General features: G+C 31.9%; 1 protein-coding gene across 1 annotated transcript; it reads right to left on the reverse strand.

Moving 5' to 3' along the window:
* Window positions 1-1,498: 1,498 nt before the first annotated feature.
* Window positions 1,499-19,282, reverse strand: LOC132730021 (acid phosphatase type 7-like). Its single transcript, XM_060715864.1, has 12 exons — window positions 19,121-19,282; window positions 12,440-12,646; window positions 12,108-12,296; window positions 11,561-11,586; window positions 11,173-11,270; window positions 10,472-10,540; window positions 9,810-9,924; window positions 8,040-8,153; window positions 7,158-7,286; window positions 6,097-6,168; window positions 5,638-5,775; window positions 1,499-4,675 (listed from the first exon to the last, which is right to left on the reverse strand). Exons 1-12 carry the CDS (start codon window positions 19,218-19,220, stop codon window positions 4,610-4,612), a joined length of 1,323 nt encoding a protein of 440 aa, XP_060571847.1. The 5' UTR covers window positions 19,221-19,282; the 3' UTR covers window positions 1,499-4,609.
* Between the last annotated feature and the right edge of the window lie 2,637 nt (window positions 19,283-21,919).

Raw genomic sequence — 21,919 nt, forward strand, 5'->3', positions numbered from 1 at the left:
TTGAAAGTTTGAAAAAAATCTAAACAGAACATTTTTAATACACAAAGGACAAATTCAATTGAAACCATGCAAGAGTTACGGGCCTGGGACAGTATCTCAAATAGGTGTGTTACGTCTTTAGTGGTTGATGAGATTTAAAATTGTACAAGATTGTTATAATCTTAATTCAAAATGATAAGCCAATGACGGCACCTACGTATTTGCATATAAGTAAGCCCCACTACTCCTTCATAGTTTAGCTAATGATTCAATTGCAAAGACAAGTCACAGAGAAATATCTCCCACTATCAACAGCAAGATCAAACAAGAGGGCCATGATGACCCTTATATCACTCACCTGACTATCAAGGCTCTTAAATTCTTAATTAATATTAATAGTGCAAATGTAAACATATGTGCTGCCCCCAGCTAGTTTTTGACCAAAGATAACCCATATACGAACTTTACCTAGAAATCATTTGAACAACCTTGCTGCAAATTTCCAGGATATCTGGACCGAAACAGTAGCTTCTCGAATGCTAACAATGTTCTTATACATGTATAGTATATTTAGGCTGTTTGGCCTAGTTTTTAACCCCAGATGACCCCTATTCAAACTTGAGCTAGAATTCATCTTAACAACCTTTCTGACCAATTTACAGGATATTTGGCCAAAAACAGTAGCCTCTATTGTTAACAAGGTTTCTCATATATGGGCTGTGACCTAGCTTTTGACCCCATGTGACTCATATTCGAACTTGACTTAGAAATCATTTCATCAACATTTCTGACAAATTTTAAGATATTTTGGCTGAAAATGTTTCTTCTAGTGTTAAGGTTTTTCAATATTCGGGCTGTGTGACCTAGTTTGACCCCCGATGACACATATTCTATTTCTGACCAACTTCCAGGATATTTGGACAGAAACAGTAGCCCCTAGTGTTCACTATGTTTTTCTTTATTTGGACTGTATGACCTAGTTTTTGATGCAAGATGACTCATATTTGAACTTGAGCTAGAATTTTTCAAAACAACCTTTCTGGCTAATTACCCAGGATATTTGGACTAAAACATGGCCACGAGTCTTTACAAGATTTTTTTTTATTTTTGGCTCCTGTGATGACAAGTTTGATGTCTATTGGAGCAAGAATGTGACAGCTGGAGTGTTAACGAACTAAATGTGGACCGACAATAGATATTCAATGATTTGGAAAGCTCAGGTGAGCTAAAAATCTTTCACGGATAAGGAAACATTGTTGACAACAATGACATCATAAACTAATGATCATATCCAATCACACTTACAGGATTGTTTATACTTTCATTAACATACTTAGAACTAAGGATTCCACCAACTGATTTTTAAGGCAATGAGGGACATGTCAGAAGTAAAACCACCAACCTAGTTAAACATTCTTATTCAATCATGCTAGCTTACTTACTGAATTGAGCCTCCCTAATCAATTCTGTGTGCACTTAATTATCTGAATGGTTTTTAGAAAGAAAATTTGAAACAAACTAGAAAATAAACTTTTTATTAACAACAGTTATAGACAGGAGAACATGTACATGGTTATTAGTATTATGCCTTACTTTTATGTTTTCATTAATGATATAAAAAATCTATTTGTTGCTTTAATCGAAATCTAACTCTGTTGCTTTAATCAAAATCAAACTGTAAGATATAAATATTTAACACCTAAACTGAGTTCTTTGGTAATTTGGGGGGAAAAAACCCGAAATACAAGTACTTTATGTATATAAAAACAGTGTGTATTTTTTGTAATCATTTGTCTGTGCACAAAAACATGTTCAATATTCTTTTTCATACATGAACATGCATATAAATTGTATTGTATTTTTATGTGTGGAGGAATGTAGGGAGTTAAAGTTACACCATCATTAGTGTACAAATATTAACCTTTAGCTTGCTGGCAGTAACAGATTCTACCAATGTGACCAGTGAAGAAAGATACAGAAACTGAAACTGATTATCAGATGGGAGAATTTAATCATAATGTATCAACATACATGTTTTAAAGCAATAAGAAATATTTCGAAGGTTTACAGTATACACTTTAATTACCAAAAGAAGTTTGTTACATGTAATATCTGAACTGTGTATAGACCTGATAAATTTATCTGAGCAGTCAACGATTCATGTTAAAAAGTTCACATGGACATGTATAGTGCACAGACATTTGATTTTATTTCATAAAATAATTAATAAATAATATATCAACACTGAGATTATTTCCTTTAAAATGTACAATATAAAACTGAGAATCTTAAAGTATGAAAATACAAAGAATGGAAAGAATGGAAACGTGTTGAGTTTAGCTATTGATTGGCAAGACAGCCTTTATTAAATACTAAATAAAATTAAACATTGCTGAGTAAAAAAAGAAATTGCGTTAACTGTGACTTATGAAGCAATGAGTATCCATACAGAAAAAGATAAAGTTGCTTTACAAAAATTATGGATTATCAGATCCAAAAACAAAACAAAAACAACAAAAATCCAAGCAAGTATAAAAGCAAATTCAATGACACAGTAACTGTTACAAAAGATGCAAATGGTAAGGTATAAAAAAAATCTTTCTTTTTTTCTTGTGAAAACTACATAAAAGTTATGTCATACTTCTTAAAACAGCACACCTAAACTTATTTCTATTCTGTCACTTATAAAAGTAAGGGCTACATCTGCATATTTCAACAGGTTTTAAGTATTATTTTGTGGACAGAAAGTAACTTGGGCTTAGTTAAATCATTTCATTATTTTCACTTTACCCACTTAAGAACTATGTACATATATTCCGAGGTGTGCTGTGTTTGTGCTAGTTCAAATAATTACTAAACTAAAAGATCACAATTCATTCAGGACTGGTTGTTGTCTTCATGTTCCTGTACTATGTTAAAATGTATTAGAATTTCTCTGGATCTGAAGTAAGACATTTGTATATCATATAAATACACATGTACATACAAGAGAATATCTTTCTTATTTCATTTTTATAATTAAACAAATCTATAGTTTTGATTACAATGATAGACCATACACATTTCACAAAAGCATTAGTGTTCTTGCACAGATATAGATCACAAAAAGTATATTATAGCTGTGTGCCCTAGATTCTATCTACTTTGATTATGTCTCATAGTCTAGTGAGAAGTCTGATTTAAGTAAACACCTGATTTTTTTACGTATAAAAGAAAATTTCATGTATCAGCAATTTTCAAAAAAGCATAGTGGTTGAACAAGATGCAATATAGTGTTTAAGACTTCCACTGTAAAAAAGCATTAGGATACAAAATCATGGTCACAAAAGGGTGACAAGTTGACAACATCATCTACCATTTGAAATTGTTCATACTGACTGTATCATTATCAAATATTTACAAATCCTCTAAAATATTGTTATCTGTTTAAATAATATTTATTTTATTAATTTATAATAGAAAGCTCAAGTCTCACCAGTCTCACATATAAAGTATATGATTTCTAGAGTATTGTTCAGTAACGAAGTGACAATACAGTGAATTATACACAAAGAAAAGGTAACAATCCTCTCTTAATTTACCAAATGTATCACAATTACATAATACTATAATAATAACACATATGTAACATTTAACTAGGAATGTTTACAATTGTTCTTTACAATTAAGGGAGCATGAACCATATCTTTCAGATTGAAAATGTTATTTAAAAATTTGAAACTCTTACCAATATTAACCTATAAAAGTTTGAAGTACAAAACATTATCAAACTGCAAACATAATCAAACTGCTCATACTTAAGTACAAATCCACCTTTGCCAAAAATTTATGTTTCCATGGTGAAAATTTGTCCAAAAATTGTCTAAAACCTGTCTTAAACAACTTTAAGTAAAAACATGTCTTGAACAACCTTAAAAAACACTTATAATCTCTTATTAATCCCACTTACATAGGAGAAACACATCACAAATTGATATTTCACTTTAATAAACTCTTTCCAGTTTTGGAAAATAAATGGTCTCTGAAATATTCAAAATTTAACCTGAAAGTTACAAAAAAAACAACAATATTATCCCAATGATAGATAAAACTATATGCTGTTGTTGACCTTTTTGATAATCAAAAAGCCGTTGGTTTTTTGTTTTTTGAAAATCACTAAAAAATTACTCTAGTTATAAACATAACAAACGTATATGTGTGTATAAGGGAATATAAGGGAATAAGGAATGTTATGTCAAAAAAATATTCGAACATGAATTTGATATTATGTCATATTGTACATACTAAACCAACTCATATGAAAATTTTAGCAAATCTAGCAAAATATCTTATCACTCAAAAAATTTTTAAAATAAACTCACAGCATAACATACATATCCTCTAATTTTTCACTGTTTATCATATATATATAACATAATTTATACAGATAATAACTCACTAATACAAGAAAATCTTAAGTATAACAATTGGTGAAATAATAATCTTTTATTGCAATGTTTATAATGTTGGTTGGATTTCTTTTCATTTTAATTTTTTTTTGTAAAAAAAGCAATATGGAAACATCACAGAAATAATTGGTCAAAGTTTGAGATTCTTTTCAGTCATCTCTCGCTGTTTATGCCTGGAGTCTTTAACTAAGATGGAATGGTCCATGCTTGTCTTTGATGATCATTATCTTGTCAATCACTGTACCATTCTATAATTATCAAAATTATCAATTTTATACTGAACAAAACAAAAAATTTAAATGTTCAACCTTGGTGGCAGTATGTCATTTCATACTAACAGATTAGACTCATGTGTTACACTTTGGCTGCTAACTTATGTTTATCAGACTTATTTATGATTTCTTTTTGGTTTAACAGCACACCAACACAATTTAGGTCATATTGTGCCAATACAGGGACATGATTTTGGCTAATCTCAGGTGTTACAAACTTAAAGCAACACCAGGGATCAAAACCACCTCACCTGCTGGAGTTTAGAGATGCATCGACTCCAGTTATTTGAAACCATTTAATCGTGTTTTACAATTGCGCAGTGATAAACAGTGGCTGCAATTCTGATTCCAGACAATGGATCAGCCACAAGGGGGATGATTATCAGCACAAAAATTCTTAAATCAAAAAAAAAAGACAAAATACAACAGAAGTCCTTTTACTAAATTTGATTACTAAAGTGTTTAGATCATACATATTATGCACATTCTTAGTAAATTAGATCTGGATAAGATCGTTTTATGTATGACAACTATTAACAAATTATTTTAATTATTCACAGTTGGACATTCATTCTTTACATAGAATTACATTAATTGTATAAATTTTAGTTGCCTTGAGAAGCTCAATTTCTTACGTATCTTAATTCCTTTTTTAATGAATCTATCATAAGGTACATGTATGCAATAATCTTAAAAAACTATCACTAATTTGGTCATTATTTATCTGAATACTCAATATCTAAAATGATACAGCATTAACATGATATCCTAATGATATCTACTCTAACCCCTACTTTGGCTTCATATTTTTTTCCTTACCCTACAACAAAACTAAATGAGTTTAATATAAAAAGACTGTATAACAGATTTTAGGACTGAAATATCACATATGGTCAATATTTTAGTAAAATCTATGGAAAATGTTTCTTTTTTGTTACCTTATCATCAGAGACCTGCTCCAGATAGAGATGTGTATTGTTGAATATCTTCATCCTAGTATAACCATAGTCATCACTACGGAATGCAGACCAGAATGGTTGCTCCTTCTTGAAGTGATCATGAATCTCCTGGCACCCCTGTTTACACAATTTTACAACAATTTTAATTAAAACAATTTTAAACTACAAATAAGTCTACATATGTATGCCCTCACATTTCACTGGTATGTCTATAGACAGACAGTGTGACAACAGGACTACGACCAGGGATAATCTATTTCACAATGCCTATACCATGTCACTTTTTTGTGATCGGTGTGGGGCAGAAAACCAATAGCAGAGTCTTCCTGTACTTTAAACAATCTTTTACAGAAAAATTCACATTCTGATCAAATTTGGTTAATACACTCTACACATTCTAAATAATTTTGAGACATATAACAGAAGCACAATACTTACTGCAGATCCTGTAGTGATATGAACAGGTGCTCTAGGATTTGTGTAAGGTTCATTCAAGCTACCATTGTAAACCTACAATAGATTTTACAAGCATACTTCAGTTCTATACACTATTTGAGTTAACAGGTGCTGTTTCAGATATTTAAATTCAATTTTTACACAGGGCAAAACGAAAGTTGTCCATAGGGCTTATATTTTGTAGACACTCACTAGAAGATGTTTCATGCTTAATATCTAAGCACTAGCTCTATCGGTTATTTAAAAGAAGATTTTTTTAAAGCTTTTACTATAGACATATAAGGAAAATCAGTACCCCATGGACGGGGCCAATTTTGATCCCTGGGCTTTTATTTGAACAAACTTTGTAGACACTCACCAGAAGATGTTTCATGCTTAATATTTAAGATCTAGCGTTTTGGGTTTTTTAAAAGAAGATTTTTGAAGTTTTTACTATATACATATAAGGAAAAGCAATGAGCCCCTGGGGCAGGGCTAATTTTGGCTCCAGGGATTTTATTTGAAAAAACTTGATAGACACTTACTAGAAGATGTTTCATGCCAAATATCTAAGCCCTACCTCTTGTATTTTTTCAAAGAAGATTTTTTAAGTTTTTTTCTTTTGGTTGCCATGGCAACCAGAGTTCTGCATGGTATTAAATTCTTTGAACAATTTTAAAGGTGACAATCAAAGGAACATTCCTGTGAAGTTTGGATGAAATTGGCTCAGTGATTTTTTTTTTATGAGAAGATGTTTACAGAGTAAAAGTTTACACAAGGACGGACAACGGACGAAAAGCGATCACAAAAACTCACCCTGTCACTTTGTGACAGGTGAGCTTAAAACACTTTAACAAAGTTCAAACTACAATTTCTTAATGACTGAATACCATTTAAAAATAAAGCTAAGTCAGTAAATATTAATGATGCCTTTCTCTCATATTTATACTAATAATGTTCTGCATAAATTATAGGAAAGTGCTTAAATCTTTAACATTTGAATGAAATAACTTTAGAAAGTAGCTGTAAGAAAGGAAAGTGAAATAGGTTTATCCACAAGTTACCTTGTGCTTGTACACAGGCCAAAGTCTCTCATAGGAATGTTCATGTGCCCAAACACCAAGATCCACCCCATACTTGAAGAGTACATCATCAAGACCATAGGTGTCAAAATATGGTATACCATCTCTTACCTACAAAACAACGTTACCTTTTTACAACAAATATATTAAGCAGTTTACATACACCTTGACATTGTCTGCATTAAAAAACTGAAGCACATCCTAACAATGTTCTGTATGCAAGTCTTACAAGCTTGAAATGTTAATTTTTCACTCAAAAGAGAATAGGATTTTACCCTAAGCAGCATTATATGGTATATTTATTATCATTACACAACTTCACCAATATTCCTGTATTCCACACAATAACTAACCTAATTGCTATTGAACAGAATCTTCTCCATCAAAGTCACTTGAATTTGAAGTGAAATACAGTCAATAACTTGCCCATGCGACCACATTTATTAAGCGACTTTTGTCTTATGCAACTGTAAATTCACCCTGATCATTTTCTCTCTATATTGTTACTATATAAAGCGACTTTTGCTTAATGCGACTAGTGACCACTAATTTGTCAGCTAATTGAGATCAATCTTTTTATCAAACAACCACTTTTACCTTTCAAGTATTTGTGTTTCTAGAAAAAGCCGCCTTGTGATGTCACAATTGTCAACAATCAAAACATAATATATAAATGTGATAAAAACTCTATTTCCCAAACTGTATTAGCGTATGCAAATAAAGTTAAGTATATGGTGATATGTATTATCCAATAAAATCAACAGAACAATGCAACACTCCTGTACAAAGAACCTGTTAATAAATATCTGATAAAGCAAAAAATATAAACTCTGTAAGGAAGAGTTACATTCATTATAAACTTACCCAGGAGTGGTCTCTAGTGCAGTCATCTTGATCACTGTTAGAACAGTACATTGGTCTATGACCCATTACAATAATCCATGGTCTCTTTTCACGGTTTTCTTTTTTATTTGCTTTCTATAAGTGAATTCAATATACATTATCAGATAATTCATATAAATAACTAATACATACAAGTTCACATAAACAACTGAATAAATAACATCATTAAAATAAACTTAAAGGGTACAAAAAAATTTCAACCCTTCCACAAAAGTTTTAACTCCAACCAAGTTAATATTATCATGTTATTATGAGTCACCATCTCATTAAGAACGTATATTCGAGTTCACAGGAAAAGTCAATATCGTAATCTTTTATTTAATTTTTTTTCTGCAGGAACCAAAAGCAATAGCCTTTGCCACTACTATAGTATAGAGCCAGACCAGCCAGCACATCCATGCTGATAACTCATTTTTTTTTTTCATTCTGACATTGAAATAACAAGATATGTTTGTAAAACATGTATGCCCCCTATCGGCAGCCAATTAGTCATGTGATCAGTTTATTATGACTGACTTTTGACCTAGTGACCAAAAAATCAATGAGGCTTAACAACTGGTCATGACTAGTCACTAGGTAATTGTGACCGCAAAGGTTGTGTGCAGCAATTTTATGACAAAGTTATTTCAAATCTTACCAAATAATACACGCATAAATTTTGTGAATCATGTAGGCCTCATTAATGACAGCCAAGTTGTTATATTACTTAAGACCTTGAAATGCGTATACCAAAAGGATTTTTAGTTTAATAAAAAAATAACAACCAAGGCAACTTGAGTTGGTGAGTTATTGGTCAGAAACAGTCTTTACATACAAGGTCAATATGACCATTATGAAATACAAGGTCAATGCAACCTTGACCTTTCTTCCCCTGACCACAAATCATTAAGGGCCATCTACTGGCCAAGACCAATGAACCTTCAAAATTTGAGGGCCAAAATCCATAGCTTGTCAAGTAATACATAGGAAACCTTTTTAACAACAAGGACAATGCAACCTTAATCTTTGACCCCTTGACCCCAAAATCAATAAGGGTCATCTACTGGTCAAGTCCAATGCACCTACCAAGTTTGAGGGTCAACAGCCCATGGGTTGTCAAGTAATGGATTGGAAACCGTTTTTACCTACAAGGTCAATGTGACCTTGATCTTTGACCCCTTGACCCCAAAATCAAAAGGGGTCATCTGCTGGTCATGAACAATCAATATACCAAGTTTGAAGTTCCTAGGCCTAAGCGTTCTTTAGTTATTGATCGGAAACCGTTTTTACCTACAAGGTCAATGTGACCTTGACCTTTGACCCCAAAATCATTAGGGGTCATCTGCTGGTCATGAACAATCAACATACCAAGTTTGAAGTTCCTAGGCCTAAGCGTTCTTTAGTTATTGATCGGAAACCGTTTTTACCTACAAGGTCAATGTGACCTTGACCTTTGACTCCTTGACCCCAAAATCAATAGGGGTCATCTACTGGTCATGAACAATCATCATACCAAGTTTGAAGTTCCTAGGCCTAAGCGTTCTTTAGTTATCTCTCAGAAACCATTTGGTCTATGGACCGACAGACCGACCAACAGACAAATGCAAAGCAATATACCCCCACTTCTTTGAAGGGGGGCATAATAATAAAAAATTCAATTGACAGATTCAAAGTTTTAGCAAATGCATTACACAAATTCAGCATGTTTAGGAAATCAAAGATCATATTAATGAATGTTATTTGTTTGTGTACCTCTAAATCTTCAAGGAGCCAGTAGTACTGTCTGAATGCTTGAGTGATTCCATATTGTAAATAGAAATAGTACTCTGTTGAGATGGATATAATATGAGCTGGACCAATGTCAAAGCTGAAAATATAAAAAAAATTTAGGTCATATATAACAGTTGATTCACATTTTATAATGATACCTTTTAGTAATACTGCATTTATTTCTCATTCATTATAATGATAGTTATCATGTAATACTTACATCTAGTAACATAGATATTTTGATACATTTCTTTTTAGTATGTGTACTTCACAAACTTTCCTGTTCTTAGCAAATGAAAGAGAACAACTCTTTTTTCTTTTTCAGTACATGACCTTGACCTTTGAACTCAATAACAATAGGTGTTATTTAAACCTATCATCTAATCCATCTGTGAATGTAGAAAAATTTAATGTTCTCATGTTATTTGATAGGGCAAGGTGTGTAAGAACAAACCTTCCTGCCATATGTGAAAACTTTTCAGATCTATGTAAAACAACTTTTGAAACAAAATAAAATATGGCAATCAGAATCTTAATTTACAGCCATAATCTGGGTCATCTGAGAGAAAATTTTACCATAGACTACTGGTATCGATATATATATGTAAATTAAAGGAAACAGACAAAAAAATCCTTATACATACCTGTAAAACATCTTCTCACCATTCTCATCTGTTGGCATTGTGAATCGATTTTTGTAGTGTGTGAAATTACTGGAGAGAAAAAGAGATCAAACACATGTTTCAATGTTTTCTTTTTTCTTTTCTTTTCTTACATATGAAAAATTGTATAAAAATGCTGTTAAATTAACATTTTTTTTAATAAAATCATTGTCTAAAAGCCCTATATAACATTGCTGCCTTTTGGTAGAAATCATTGCTTTTTCTATGTTTCTATTTAACATAGTTACAGTATCACATGATTAATATGATGTAAGATTTTTGCATTTTTTTCCTTTTGTGAATAAACAAAATGAAAACAAAACAAAATGAAACTTAACTCAAGTGTTAAGGGAAGTTAATTTGCATGAATAATTAAAAACACAGGCAAAAAACAAGTCAATATATAGGGCTTATAATATATTAAATGAATTTTGAAATGCGAATTATATACCTGACCTACATTTGAGATAATTTGAAATGGATCCAATAAACCCAGAACATTTTCACAATACAAATGACATGTTAGTATACAATTACTATCATACACATCTGTTACATTATATGCTTAAATGTTTAATTGTGAAAAACATCAATATCAAGCATTTGATATATTTGTAGTTAAATATGTAAAAATGTTTTTCTATTGTATGTTCACTGAAAATGATTATATGATAGCAACTTACTATTTATATTCATGGTTACCGGGGCATGTCATGTAAGGTAAACAAGCTGCAAGAGGCTGTATCATGTTCATAAACTCATCACCAACACGGCCATTGTTCTAGACAATAAAATATATATTATTAATTTACAATAAAATACCTATCATATTAAACACAATTAAATACTCAAAATAAACTATATTATTTCATACAATATCAAAATAGTTGTAACTAGCAATTAATGCAATAAATGCTTATATATCTGCAAATATATATACAAGTATGAAAGTGTTAAAAACACATTTCAGAACAGGTCTTAATTACAAGCCGTATATCCCTTATTGTCAAAGACATTAATTTCAACATTAATTTCATCTGCAATAGTTTGAATTAAAAAAACTAGCTTTACCGAATCCATATCATATGCCATGTCACCTAAAAGAGAAAAGTTGTTTTAGTTTATATTTGCTCAATGAAAATGGGTTCATCAGTCATAATAAATCACAGACTTAAAAATAAAATTTTTAAAGCAAGTCGGGGTAGGAACTAAGCAATTTTCACTATAAATTGGGAATTATGACTAGCCCTAAAGAAAATCTATTAGTTTTTTTTGCTGCCAGTCTAATTTTGGTTTTAGACTGTTGAAATTTAATTTTCTCAATCTAGCATGTTTAAAAACAAATTCATAAATCTTTATCACCAAATTGGTCATGCTATCATAACTTTATTGCAAATAAAAAAAACCCCAAATATACTCAATATCTAGTCTTAATTTGAATTATAGGAAAATGCTCTTAAATATGCAATGGATGTACATTGTATATGTATGTTAAGTCAGAGTTAACAGACTATTAATACAACACTAAGAAAACCAAAAAATAAATATTTTACATTTTTTTTTACCTAACTTAGGAGTTACACTTCCAACAGTATGCAAAACTTTAGATTGGACTTACCAACATGAAATATAGAATCGTACAAGCCTTCATCATTGTCCAGCATCAGACGTTTGAGAGACTGACTGTTTGAGTAACCAAAATCTCCATACAAGGCGATATGAGGAGACCAGTCAGTACCTTCCTTCATTGTTTTAAAGCTGTATGTGTCACTCCATATATCCTCTACTGAACTGCCAACTCTATACACTAAAATAATAAAATTCATCAAAATACATGAATATTTGTGAACAAAATGAAAAATGATAACCAACTTTACATTAACATGTATGCAATAATAATTACATGAAAATAGAAAAGTAAACAAAAATAATTTCAGGAAATATACTTACAATAAGGTGCCCCAGGTTCAAGCCCTCTGAATTCTACTCGGTGGATGTACTGTGTATGGTGCTCAGTGCCAGGGTCTACAAATTTTGTGCTGCTACCATTAACCATTGCACTTAACTGCTTTCCTTTGACTGCCGGGCCAATCATGGCAACAGTTGTTTGTGTTTCGTTCATTGTACTCCATGTTACTACCATACGAGATGGGTCAACTGAAAATTGAAGGATAAAGTAAGCTTTTATTGTCAAGAAGCAAACAGGACGTTTCGACTCCAAACCAAATTGGCCCGTGCAAAAATCAGCCGCTAGACATTTCGGTCCTTTTCTGAGAGACATTTCGGTCTTGTTTTATGACTTACAAAAGAATTTTCATACTTAAAATCGTAAAAATGTTGTAGTATATTGATTGATTGCACACAAACAATTGAGATACTTTAATCCTTAATTACTAATCCATTATCTATTGATCTCTTAATTTAACTATTTAGATAAATGTTATTTTTTCAAGGTGTAAGAATTAGTAAAGACACTTTAATTTATAAGGCAGTTGACAAACTGCAAAAACTTTTGATTATAAAATCATAATTCAATTATTCAATTAATTCTCTCATTCTTTTTATTCATTCATTTATTGATAAGATCTGGGACATACAATAACGGGACGGGAAACACAGAGATTAGCGCTCCTGTGTGTTTTCGTCCAATTGGGAATCAGCGCCGCCATTTTACAAATTTAGTTCAAGGCGGAGGAAATGTTCGTCAAGAAAATTGATCGGTATGTTTACTATATGTGGTTGAAGTCCTCAGAAAGTAAATAAAATAATTCTGTAAGTATCATGACATTGATCCGATGTATTTTTAACATGGTGTTTAAAGTTTTTAATGTGAAAACTGTGTTCTGTTGAAGAATAAAAATCTCAATCAAACTGATGTTGTTGTGTTGATCGCCGTGAAAGGGTAATTTTTGTCTGCAAAACTTCGTTTAAAGAAGTAAATTACAAGAAAACTGGCAAAATATTTTGAAAGATCCTTTAAATATCTTTGGTTTAACATTAAGATTATGGAACTTTAGTGAGTTAAAATGAAATTTTACGGGTTTTAATTTTATGAACTGTGACAAAAATCTGAAAAATAAAATTGTGGAATGCTAACGTGATGTACATTTTTTGTCCCGTAAATGAACGTTGTATGTCAATTAAATTTGTCCCATGTAAGTATTTTTTAATAAAGCATAGACATATTTATAGCAAGAGAGTAGAATTGGATCAATTATTTTGTATGATTTTTCATTATGCAGTGTCAAATTTCAACAATTTTTTTGGTGAAATCTGAGACCAAACCATAAATTGATGAATTTGCAGTTAAGTCGTTTGATATTTAAAAAGTAGAAAAAATCATGTTTTAGAAATAGGTAGGGTTTCTTTTTATTTTTGAAAACCATAATTTGTTATCTGAATGAAAAAAAAACAACATCTTTATTAAAAATTATAGATTCCTTAGCTGTGTCATTGGATATCATGAAGGATATCCTGTCATTGTGTCAATTGTTATTTGCAATTTTATAGTTTTTTATTTCTTTATTTTTTTGATAATAAATATCAATCTTAATTGCAGGTTTATTGAAGATTGAAAACTTTCCATCAGATGCTTTCTTCACATATTTCTTTTTGCTTGAGAATACCAGTAATGATAAACAAGTTACTGAGTGTAAGGTCACATTAGATACCATGAATTTGTCGGTTCAGATGGACACTCTGCAAATGAAGTTTATGCCATCCAGTTATCTCGATTTATGACAGTGTTGTAATCAGTGATTCGCCAAGGATTAAAATATGTATTTGTGTCACAGAGAAAATGAAGTTGGCATATATTTGATGAAACATTTTTTCAAAGCTGCATGCCTCCAGATGACCAAAAATATTCCAAAGAAATTACACTTGGAAAATAACATACTAAAACTTTAAGAAAAGTAAACAGATTAAAGATTCAAGAGATAATCTATATCTGATGTGCAATTAATGACTGTATTTTGCAGTATTTATCACCATATTTATACTGCGTTACTAACCTATTAGGGGCCATTTATGCATATTTTGACTTCTTTTTTGTAATTGATGTAGATTATAAGTGCCGATTTCAATGTGTCAAGTACTTTCTTTGTTCATTTCACAATATTTTACACTTCAAAATTTTCTAAAAAATTAGGATGAATCTGGAGGCTTTTAGTAAAATTACAATTTTTCATAGCATTTTGGTTTTTCATTGAAAAGTTTTAATAAAGAATTCTCCATTATAATAATTAAACACACATGAATTTGTATGAAAATTCACAATAAAACATTCTGCGACAAAATATACACTTCTATTTCTATTTAATTAAGGGTGTTTTTTTTTGGCGCATCTCATCTCATTTTGAAAACAAGAGCACCGGAGTATTATATGCACGAAAATTGTTGTTTTATTTTTAGCAAGACATTACATAAATTTAATAAAGTATAACCTCCTTCAAATAGCAATCCTCCTATAAAGTTTGAATATTGTGGGCCAAATGGAACTTAAGTTATGCTCTGGAAACTGTTTTCAGTTTGGAGGTAATAGCCACCTTGAACTTTGACCTTGTGACCCTAAAATCAATAAGGGTGTTCTACCCAATATGGACAATCATCCTATGAAGTTTGAACACTGTGGGCCAAATAGAAATTAAGTTATGTTCTGGAAACTGTTTTCAGTTTTAAAGTAATAGTGATCTTGACCTTTGACCTTGTGACCCCAAAATCAACAGGGGTATTCTACCCAAAATGGACCATCATTCTATGGAGTTTGAATATTGTGGGCCAAATAGACCTTAAGTTATGCTCTGGAAACTGTTTTCAGTTTTAAAGTAATAGTGACCTTGACCTTTGACCTTGTGACCCCAAAATCAATAGGGGTGTTCTAACCAATATGTACAATCATCCTATGAAGTTTGAACACTGTGGCCCAAATGGAACATAAGTTATGTTCCGGAAACTGTTTTCAGTTTTAAAGTAATGGTGACCTTGACCCTTGACCTTATGATCCCAAAATCAATAGGGGTATTCTACCCAATATGGACAATGATCCTATGAAGTTTGAATATTGTGGGCCCCTTGGAACTTAGGTTATGCTCCGGAAACTGTTTTCAGTTTTAAAGTAATAATGACTTTGACCTTGTGACCCCAAAATCAATAGGGGTCTTCTACCCAATATGGACAATCATCCTATGAAGTTTAAACACTTTGTGCCGAATGGGACTTAAGTCATGCTCTGGAAACTGTTTTCAGTTTTTAGGTCAGTGACCTTGACCTTTGACCTTGTGACTCCAAAATCAATAGGGGTCTTCTACCTAATATGGACAATGATCCTATGAAGTTTGAACACTGTTAGCCAAATGGGACTTAAGTTATGCTCCGGAAACTGTTTTCAGTTTTAAGGTCAAAGTGACCTTGACCTTTGACCTTGTGACCCCAAAATCAATAGGGGTCTTCTACCCAATATGGGCAATCATCCTATGAAGTTTGAATATTTTGGGGCAAATGGAACTTAAGTTATGCTCCGGAAACCAAATTGCTAACAGACGGACGGACGGACGTACCAATTTGTCAGGTTTATGAGCTATTTCTATTGTTCTTTTCTTTTGTTTCCTTGTGGGCTAACTATTGTTTCCTTATGAGCTAACTATTATTTACAGAATGAAGTCCTTTGTTCTCTTTTGTCCCAGTGTACCGTTAGTTAGCTCATATACCTAAACTATTTGTGCCGATGGACGGACAGACGCCAGGGGGTATAACATAATATGCCCAAAATTCTTTCGGGCATATAAAAATATGGATTATGTAACTATTGAGTAATGATATATATCATCAATATTTTTTTTGCAATTCAAGATATCAACTATATAGCTTTATACCCTGAAACAAAAAGTTGGTATGCAGTGAGTATTAGTGAAATATTTTGTATTCCAATTATGTTTACATTTGTACAGCTAATATTCATAACATGAAATAAATATTTAAAAAAAATCTTTTGTAATGTGTAATATTTTAATAGGGTGTTTTTTTATCAACTAGGTAGTCCTTCATGCTGCCTAGCTTTTTAATAAAAGTGTAAAAGACTTTTAATATGTCAGTGGTTCAGTATAACAAGAGCTGTCCGTAAGACAGCGCGCTCGACTTTTTTATTGCTTGCCAATAAAAAAAGTTTTTGCAGTAAAAGGCAATACAAGAATCTCTGTATTTTTAAAGTGAACTAGTTGTTTGATACCCTTGAATATTACAGCAATGTTTATATGACATAATTTATGGTAAAGTGAACAAGTGGATAGGAATGAATTTTTTTAGATTTTTTAAGTTTTTTAGTGCTTGCCTATAATACAAAACATTGACAGTTAAGGGCCATAATTCAAATAAAATCTTTGACAGAATTACCTTCTCCTGGACATGTTTGGGAATCATGATTGTAAGCAAGTATTCCAACTTTCAAATTAATATCTCAAACAGTTCAGTCAAAAAGTGGACTGGTACTAAAAACTTAACCAAGATTCTAAGTCGATAAAAGGCCTTAATTTTTAAAACAAATCCTTGACAGAGTTACCTTCTCTTGCGTACAGATGGGGGTAATGATGTGAAATATAGCATTAAAAGTTTCAAAGCAATATCTCAAAGGGTTAAGGCAATAAGTGGATTTTACCCATATTCAATGTATTTTCTAAGTCAAAAAGGGGCATAATTCTGTCAAAAACCTTGACAGAGTTATGTCCTCTTGTCTGTTGATGAAGGTCGTGATGGTAAACAAGTATGGTCAGTTTCAAAGCAATACCTCCAATGGTTTTGAAATAAAGTGAGGTGGTACAAAAAACTTAACCAAGCTCAATACACTTTCTAAGTCAAAAAAGGGCCATAATTCTGTCAAAAACCTTGACAGAGTTATGTACTCTTGTCTGTAGATGGAGGTTATGATGGTGAACAAGTATGGTAAGTTTCAAAGCCATACTTGTAATACTTCTGAAATAAAGTGGGGTGGTACGAAAAACTTAACCAAGGTGTGACGCCAACGCCGACGCCGACGCCGGGGCGAGTAGGATAGCTCCCCTTTTCATAGAAAAGTCGAGCTAAAAATCACAAATATTGTCCACTGGTCTGATGCATATATATACATAACAGAAGTGTCACATGACAAATGGGTGTCGAAGCTGGAACTCTAACCATGGGTATGTAGGTTGATGACCAGTATGCTTACAACTTCACCACAGTGGCCTTTGCAAATATGAAAGTGTGTATTCATTTCATATATGAACATTGCATCTTAAATGCTATCTTTTTGAGTTATAATTTATAATTAAAACTGTCATTCAACAGCATTTTTGAAAAGGGCATTGTTGTGTGTAGTAAGAAAACAATCCATTCAAAAATGAAGATGAAAGCTTAATAAGAACATAATTCCAAATATACAGTCAACTATCGTTATCTCGACATCGTTTTTCTCGATATTTCGTTATCTCGATGAAAATATGAAAGTCCCGATTTTCTTCCTTCTTTATTTATATTGGAAATATTTATTAATCTCGATATTTTTATTTCGATATTTTCAGTATCTCGATGTAAAATTTCAGCCCCAACAATTGTTTTCACACTATAATCCTTTGTTTATCTCGACTAATAGTTTTCTTCCATTTGTTCCCTTTAGACGTGTGAAAAACACGAACTTGACGATAATTGCTCAATAGCACGTGTCATAATGATGATTTATTTGTATCAAGTTTAGCTGTTACAACATCACCACCAAATCAATCAGCGGTCGAACAATCTCGAGAAAGACCCGATAAATAACCCGGGAGGATATGCAGATCAACCATCCTGAAAACAATGTTTTCACTATATCGGTGTATTACTGAGTAAACCTCACTATGTGTTTTTATCACGGACACCCATATTTCCGCTGGTAAACATCCGCTTATGTTACTTTGTTAAATATTGACTAGGCCTATGAAAACAAGACATGGGAATATCATTGTTTATTTGACATAAGGTATGCACATGTCTTTTGTAAAAATCAGTTTCTGACTTATTTAAACCCTTAAATGTTTATCTCGACATTTCGTTATCTCGATATTTTTTGGACGGTCCCGATGACTTCGAGATAACGAGAGTCGACTGTATGTGAAAAATATGTTAAACATCAAAAGGTTTTCTAAGGCCATTATACAAACAAACATTAATAAAACAATGGTCAGACATTTCATTAAATCAGAAATTATAACATGTTATAATCATGTTTATAGCAGCTGTACACTTTAATAAGCAGATATATACACAAGTGTCTATATATTAGTATACAGTGTAATTGGAATGGACTTTGAATTCATTTCTGACTTAAAATAATGTTTTCTACCATCAAATACATATTTTGTGAACATTCAATGAGCCGTACCCCTTTGGGAAAGAATAGTCTGAAAATTCTGATCACAATTCTCAGAAAAATAAAGAATATACACCAAAGACTGAAAACTTTGCATTAACAAAACAGCTGTGGGACATTTTAGTTTGTTACGTAAGCAGGTAAACTATAATTTTTGTTAGGACATAGGTCCATTAATTTATATTTAATGTATCGTATTTCACAAAAGGTTTTCGTATAAAATAAAATATGTAACTTGTGCAGTTGTTTACCTCCGTAAGCCAAGTGAATCTGCTCTGGGTTTAGAAATTTCTGTGATTTCACCAAGGTGAAAAGCAAGAACAACGCACAAAAAAGTGCCTTCGGTCCCATTTCGTTGTTGTTATTGAATGTTCTCGTCACGTGAAATTTACTGGTCTCCTTCTGCTTTCTTGGTTGGATGCCGTTTAAAAACTAGGAAGGGTACCAGTAAGTCAGGTGAGATCTTTGGTATAAACCGTTCTTTTACGTACTATAACAGTATAGATTTATGAGATACGGAGTCGGCCCACTTCATTTTCGAAATTATTATTTTTGTTGTATATCTATCACATCCAATCACTATTTTACAACCATATCCGGTACAGGAATTTGGTTGCTAGTATTACTTTAAACAAAATACTATCCAAGTATATTTAGCAGAATTAATAATATTTATTACATGCTTTTCGGTGGTTTATATAAATATATCAGTGATATAAAATTGGTAATTTTTGAAAATTTCACTGTTTTGAATTTAAGCCCCTTACGTTGTTTCAGTGAAATACCAGCGTGCACAGTACTGGGTACCAACTTAATGACGTGACGTCGTAAATGACGTCACGTTGTATTATTATTTGGCGCGCTTTTCATTCAGTATTGGGTTAAATGTCCTTTTAAAACGTTTCTTTGCATGTAATAAAAAGAAAATTTGTTTAGTTTAGTGTAAGATCGAAATATATTTCACCTTGTGAACACCAAAAGTTCATATTTCACTCGTGGCTGCGCCACTCGTGAAATATACCTTTTGGTGCTCACTCGGTGAAATATATTCCGATCTTACACTGAACTAAACAAATATCCTCTATAACATTATCCCCATGAACATTTTCTGCAAATTTTTATTTGTGCAATCAAATAATACATTTATAATATATTTGGAACAAAATCCGAAAATATTTAAATATTGGGGGTTCTTTTTTTCCTTTTTATATCATTTTAAACATATACAATTACATAATTATATTAAGGCAGTTTATCTCAAAATAAAGTCATTATTATTTATAATAAATTTTGTTACTGAAATTTGAAATTAAAGCACCGTCTGCCTTGTCTGCAGTGTCCCGAAATATGGTCCACCCTGTCTCACGGTTCTCCCCATCCTACGACCAACAAAGTGACACCTAAATAATTATAACACCATGTATCAAAAAACAAAACATGGATTAATTTATAAAAAGCCATGTCAGACATTATTATATATCAGGAATTACACAAAGAGTTGCATCAAACTCTATTTTCCACTGTAGTATTGTGTTTGTTTGGTTTGGTTTAACAGCATACCAACTCAATTTAAGTCATGTGTAACATATATCACAATAAATAAATTACAGCTGAATAGATGATCTGAATAAAGCAATAATTTAAATAATTTTTTTCCATTATATATATAATAAGCATGTATGACTAAAGTCAGGGATTTTTTTTTGGCTTATTTTATAGCCAATATTCGGTCATATTTCAAGGTGAAAATAGAATATTATTTTCCCAATTCACAGGAAAAAATTCCCAATTGCAAAATAAAAATATTAAATAACAAATTCTAAAATCTTTGACAAGAGGGCCATGATGGCCCCGAGTCGCTCACCAGAAACAACTGTTTTTCAGTGTTGGAATGTCAATATGTAAAGGTATTTCTATTTTTAGCTTTTGCAGCCCCTAAAAGAGGCCAATCAAAATAATATTAGCAAACTTGATAAAAGACTACCCAAGTATGCTACAGACAAAGTTTGGTCATCATCCATCAATTAGTTCTCTAGAAATAGACATTTAACGGTATTTCTATTTTTAGCTTAAGTGGCCCCTAAAAGGAGACAATCAAATTAATATGAGCAAACTTAATAAAACACTACCCGAGAATGCTACAGACAAAGTTTGGTGATCATCCATCAATTAGTTCTCTAGAAATAGACTTTTAACAGTATTTCTATTTTTAGCTTTAGCGGCCCCTCAAAGGGGCCAATCAAATTAATATGAGCAAACTTGATAAAACACTACCTGAAAATGCTACAGACAAAGTTTGGTGATCATCCATCCATTAGTTCTGTAGAAGAAGATGTTTAAAGGTTTTTCTATTTTTAGCCCTAGAGACCCCTAAAAGGGGCCAATCAAAATAATATTAGCAAAATTGATAGACTACCTAAGAATGCTAAAGACAAAGTTTGGTGATCATCCATCAATTAGTTCTGTAGAAATAGACGTTTAAAGGTTTTTAAATTTTTAGCTTTAGCGGCCCCTAAAAGGGGCCAATCAAATTCATATGAGCAAACTTGATAAAAGACTACCCAAGAATGCTACAGACAAAGTTTGGTGATCATCCATCCATTGGTTCTGTAGAAGATGTTTAAACGTTTTTCTATTTTTAGCCTTAGAGACCCCTAAAAGGGGCCAATCAAATTAATATGAGCAAACTTGATAAAAGACTACCCAAGAATGCTACAGACAAAGTTTGGTCATCATCCATTCATTAGTTCTGTAGAAGAAGATGTTTAAAAGGTTTTCTATTTTTAGCTCTGAAAATATTTAAATATTGGGGGTTAAATAATTTAAATAAAAGAGGCCAATTGGAATGACATGAGCAAATTCAAGTGTGACTGTCACAAGGATGCTACAGACCAAATTTGAAGTAAATCTGCTCAGTAGTTTCAGAAAAGAAGACAATTGTTGATGCATGACGACGGACGCCCGAGCATCCCCCTTTGATACTAATAGCTCACCCTGAGCCTTCGGCTCTGGTGAGCTAAAAAAAGGGCTGTTATGGTGTATAAATGTTT

Source organism: Ruditapes philippinarum, unplaced genomic scaffold (genome assembly GCF_026571515.1).
Source record: "Ruditapes philippinarum isolate M1 unplaced genomic scaffold, ASM2657151v2 ctg155_1_1_1_1, whole genome shotgun sequence".
NCBI lineage: Eukaryota > Metazoa > Mollusca > Bivalvia > Venerida > Veneridae > Ruditapes > Ruditapes philippinarum.

Excerpts from the sequence above, each read along its gene's own strand:
- LOC132730021 (XM_060715864.1), bottom strand. The coding sequence starts at position 19,220 with ATGGGACCGAAGGCACTTTTTTGTGCGTTGTTCTTGCTTTTCACCTTG. Across the intron at positions 7,287-8,039 it reads GCACTAGAGACCACTCCTGG|GTAAGAGATGGTATACCATA; the intron begins GTAAGTTTATAA and ends GTTGTTTTGTAG. Across the intron at positions 4,676-5,637 it reads AGCAGGTCTCTGATGATAAG|AATGGTACAGTGATTGACAA; the intron begins GTAACAAAAAAG and ends TGATAATTATAG.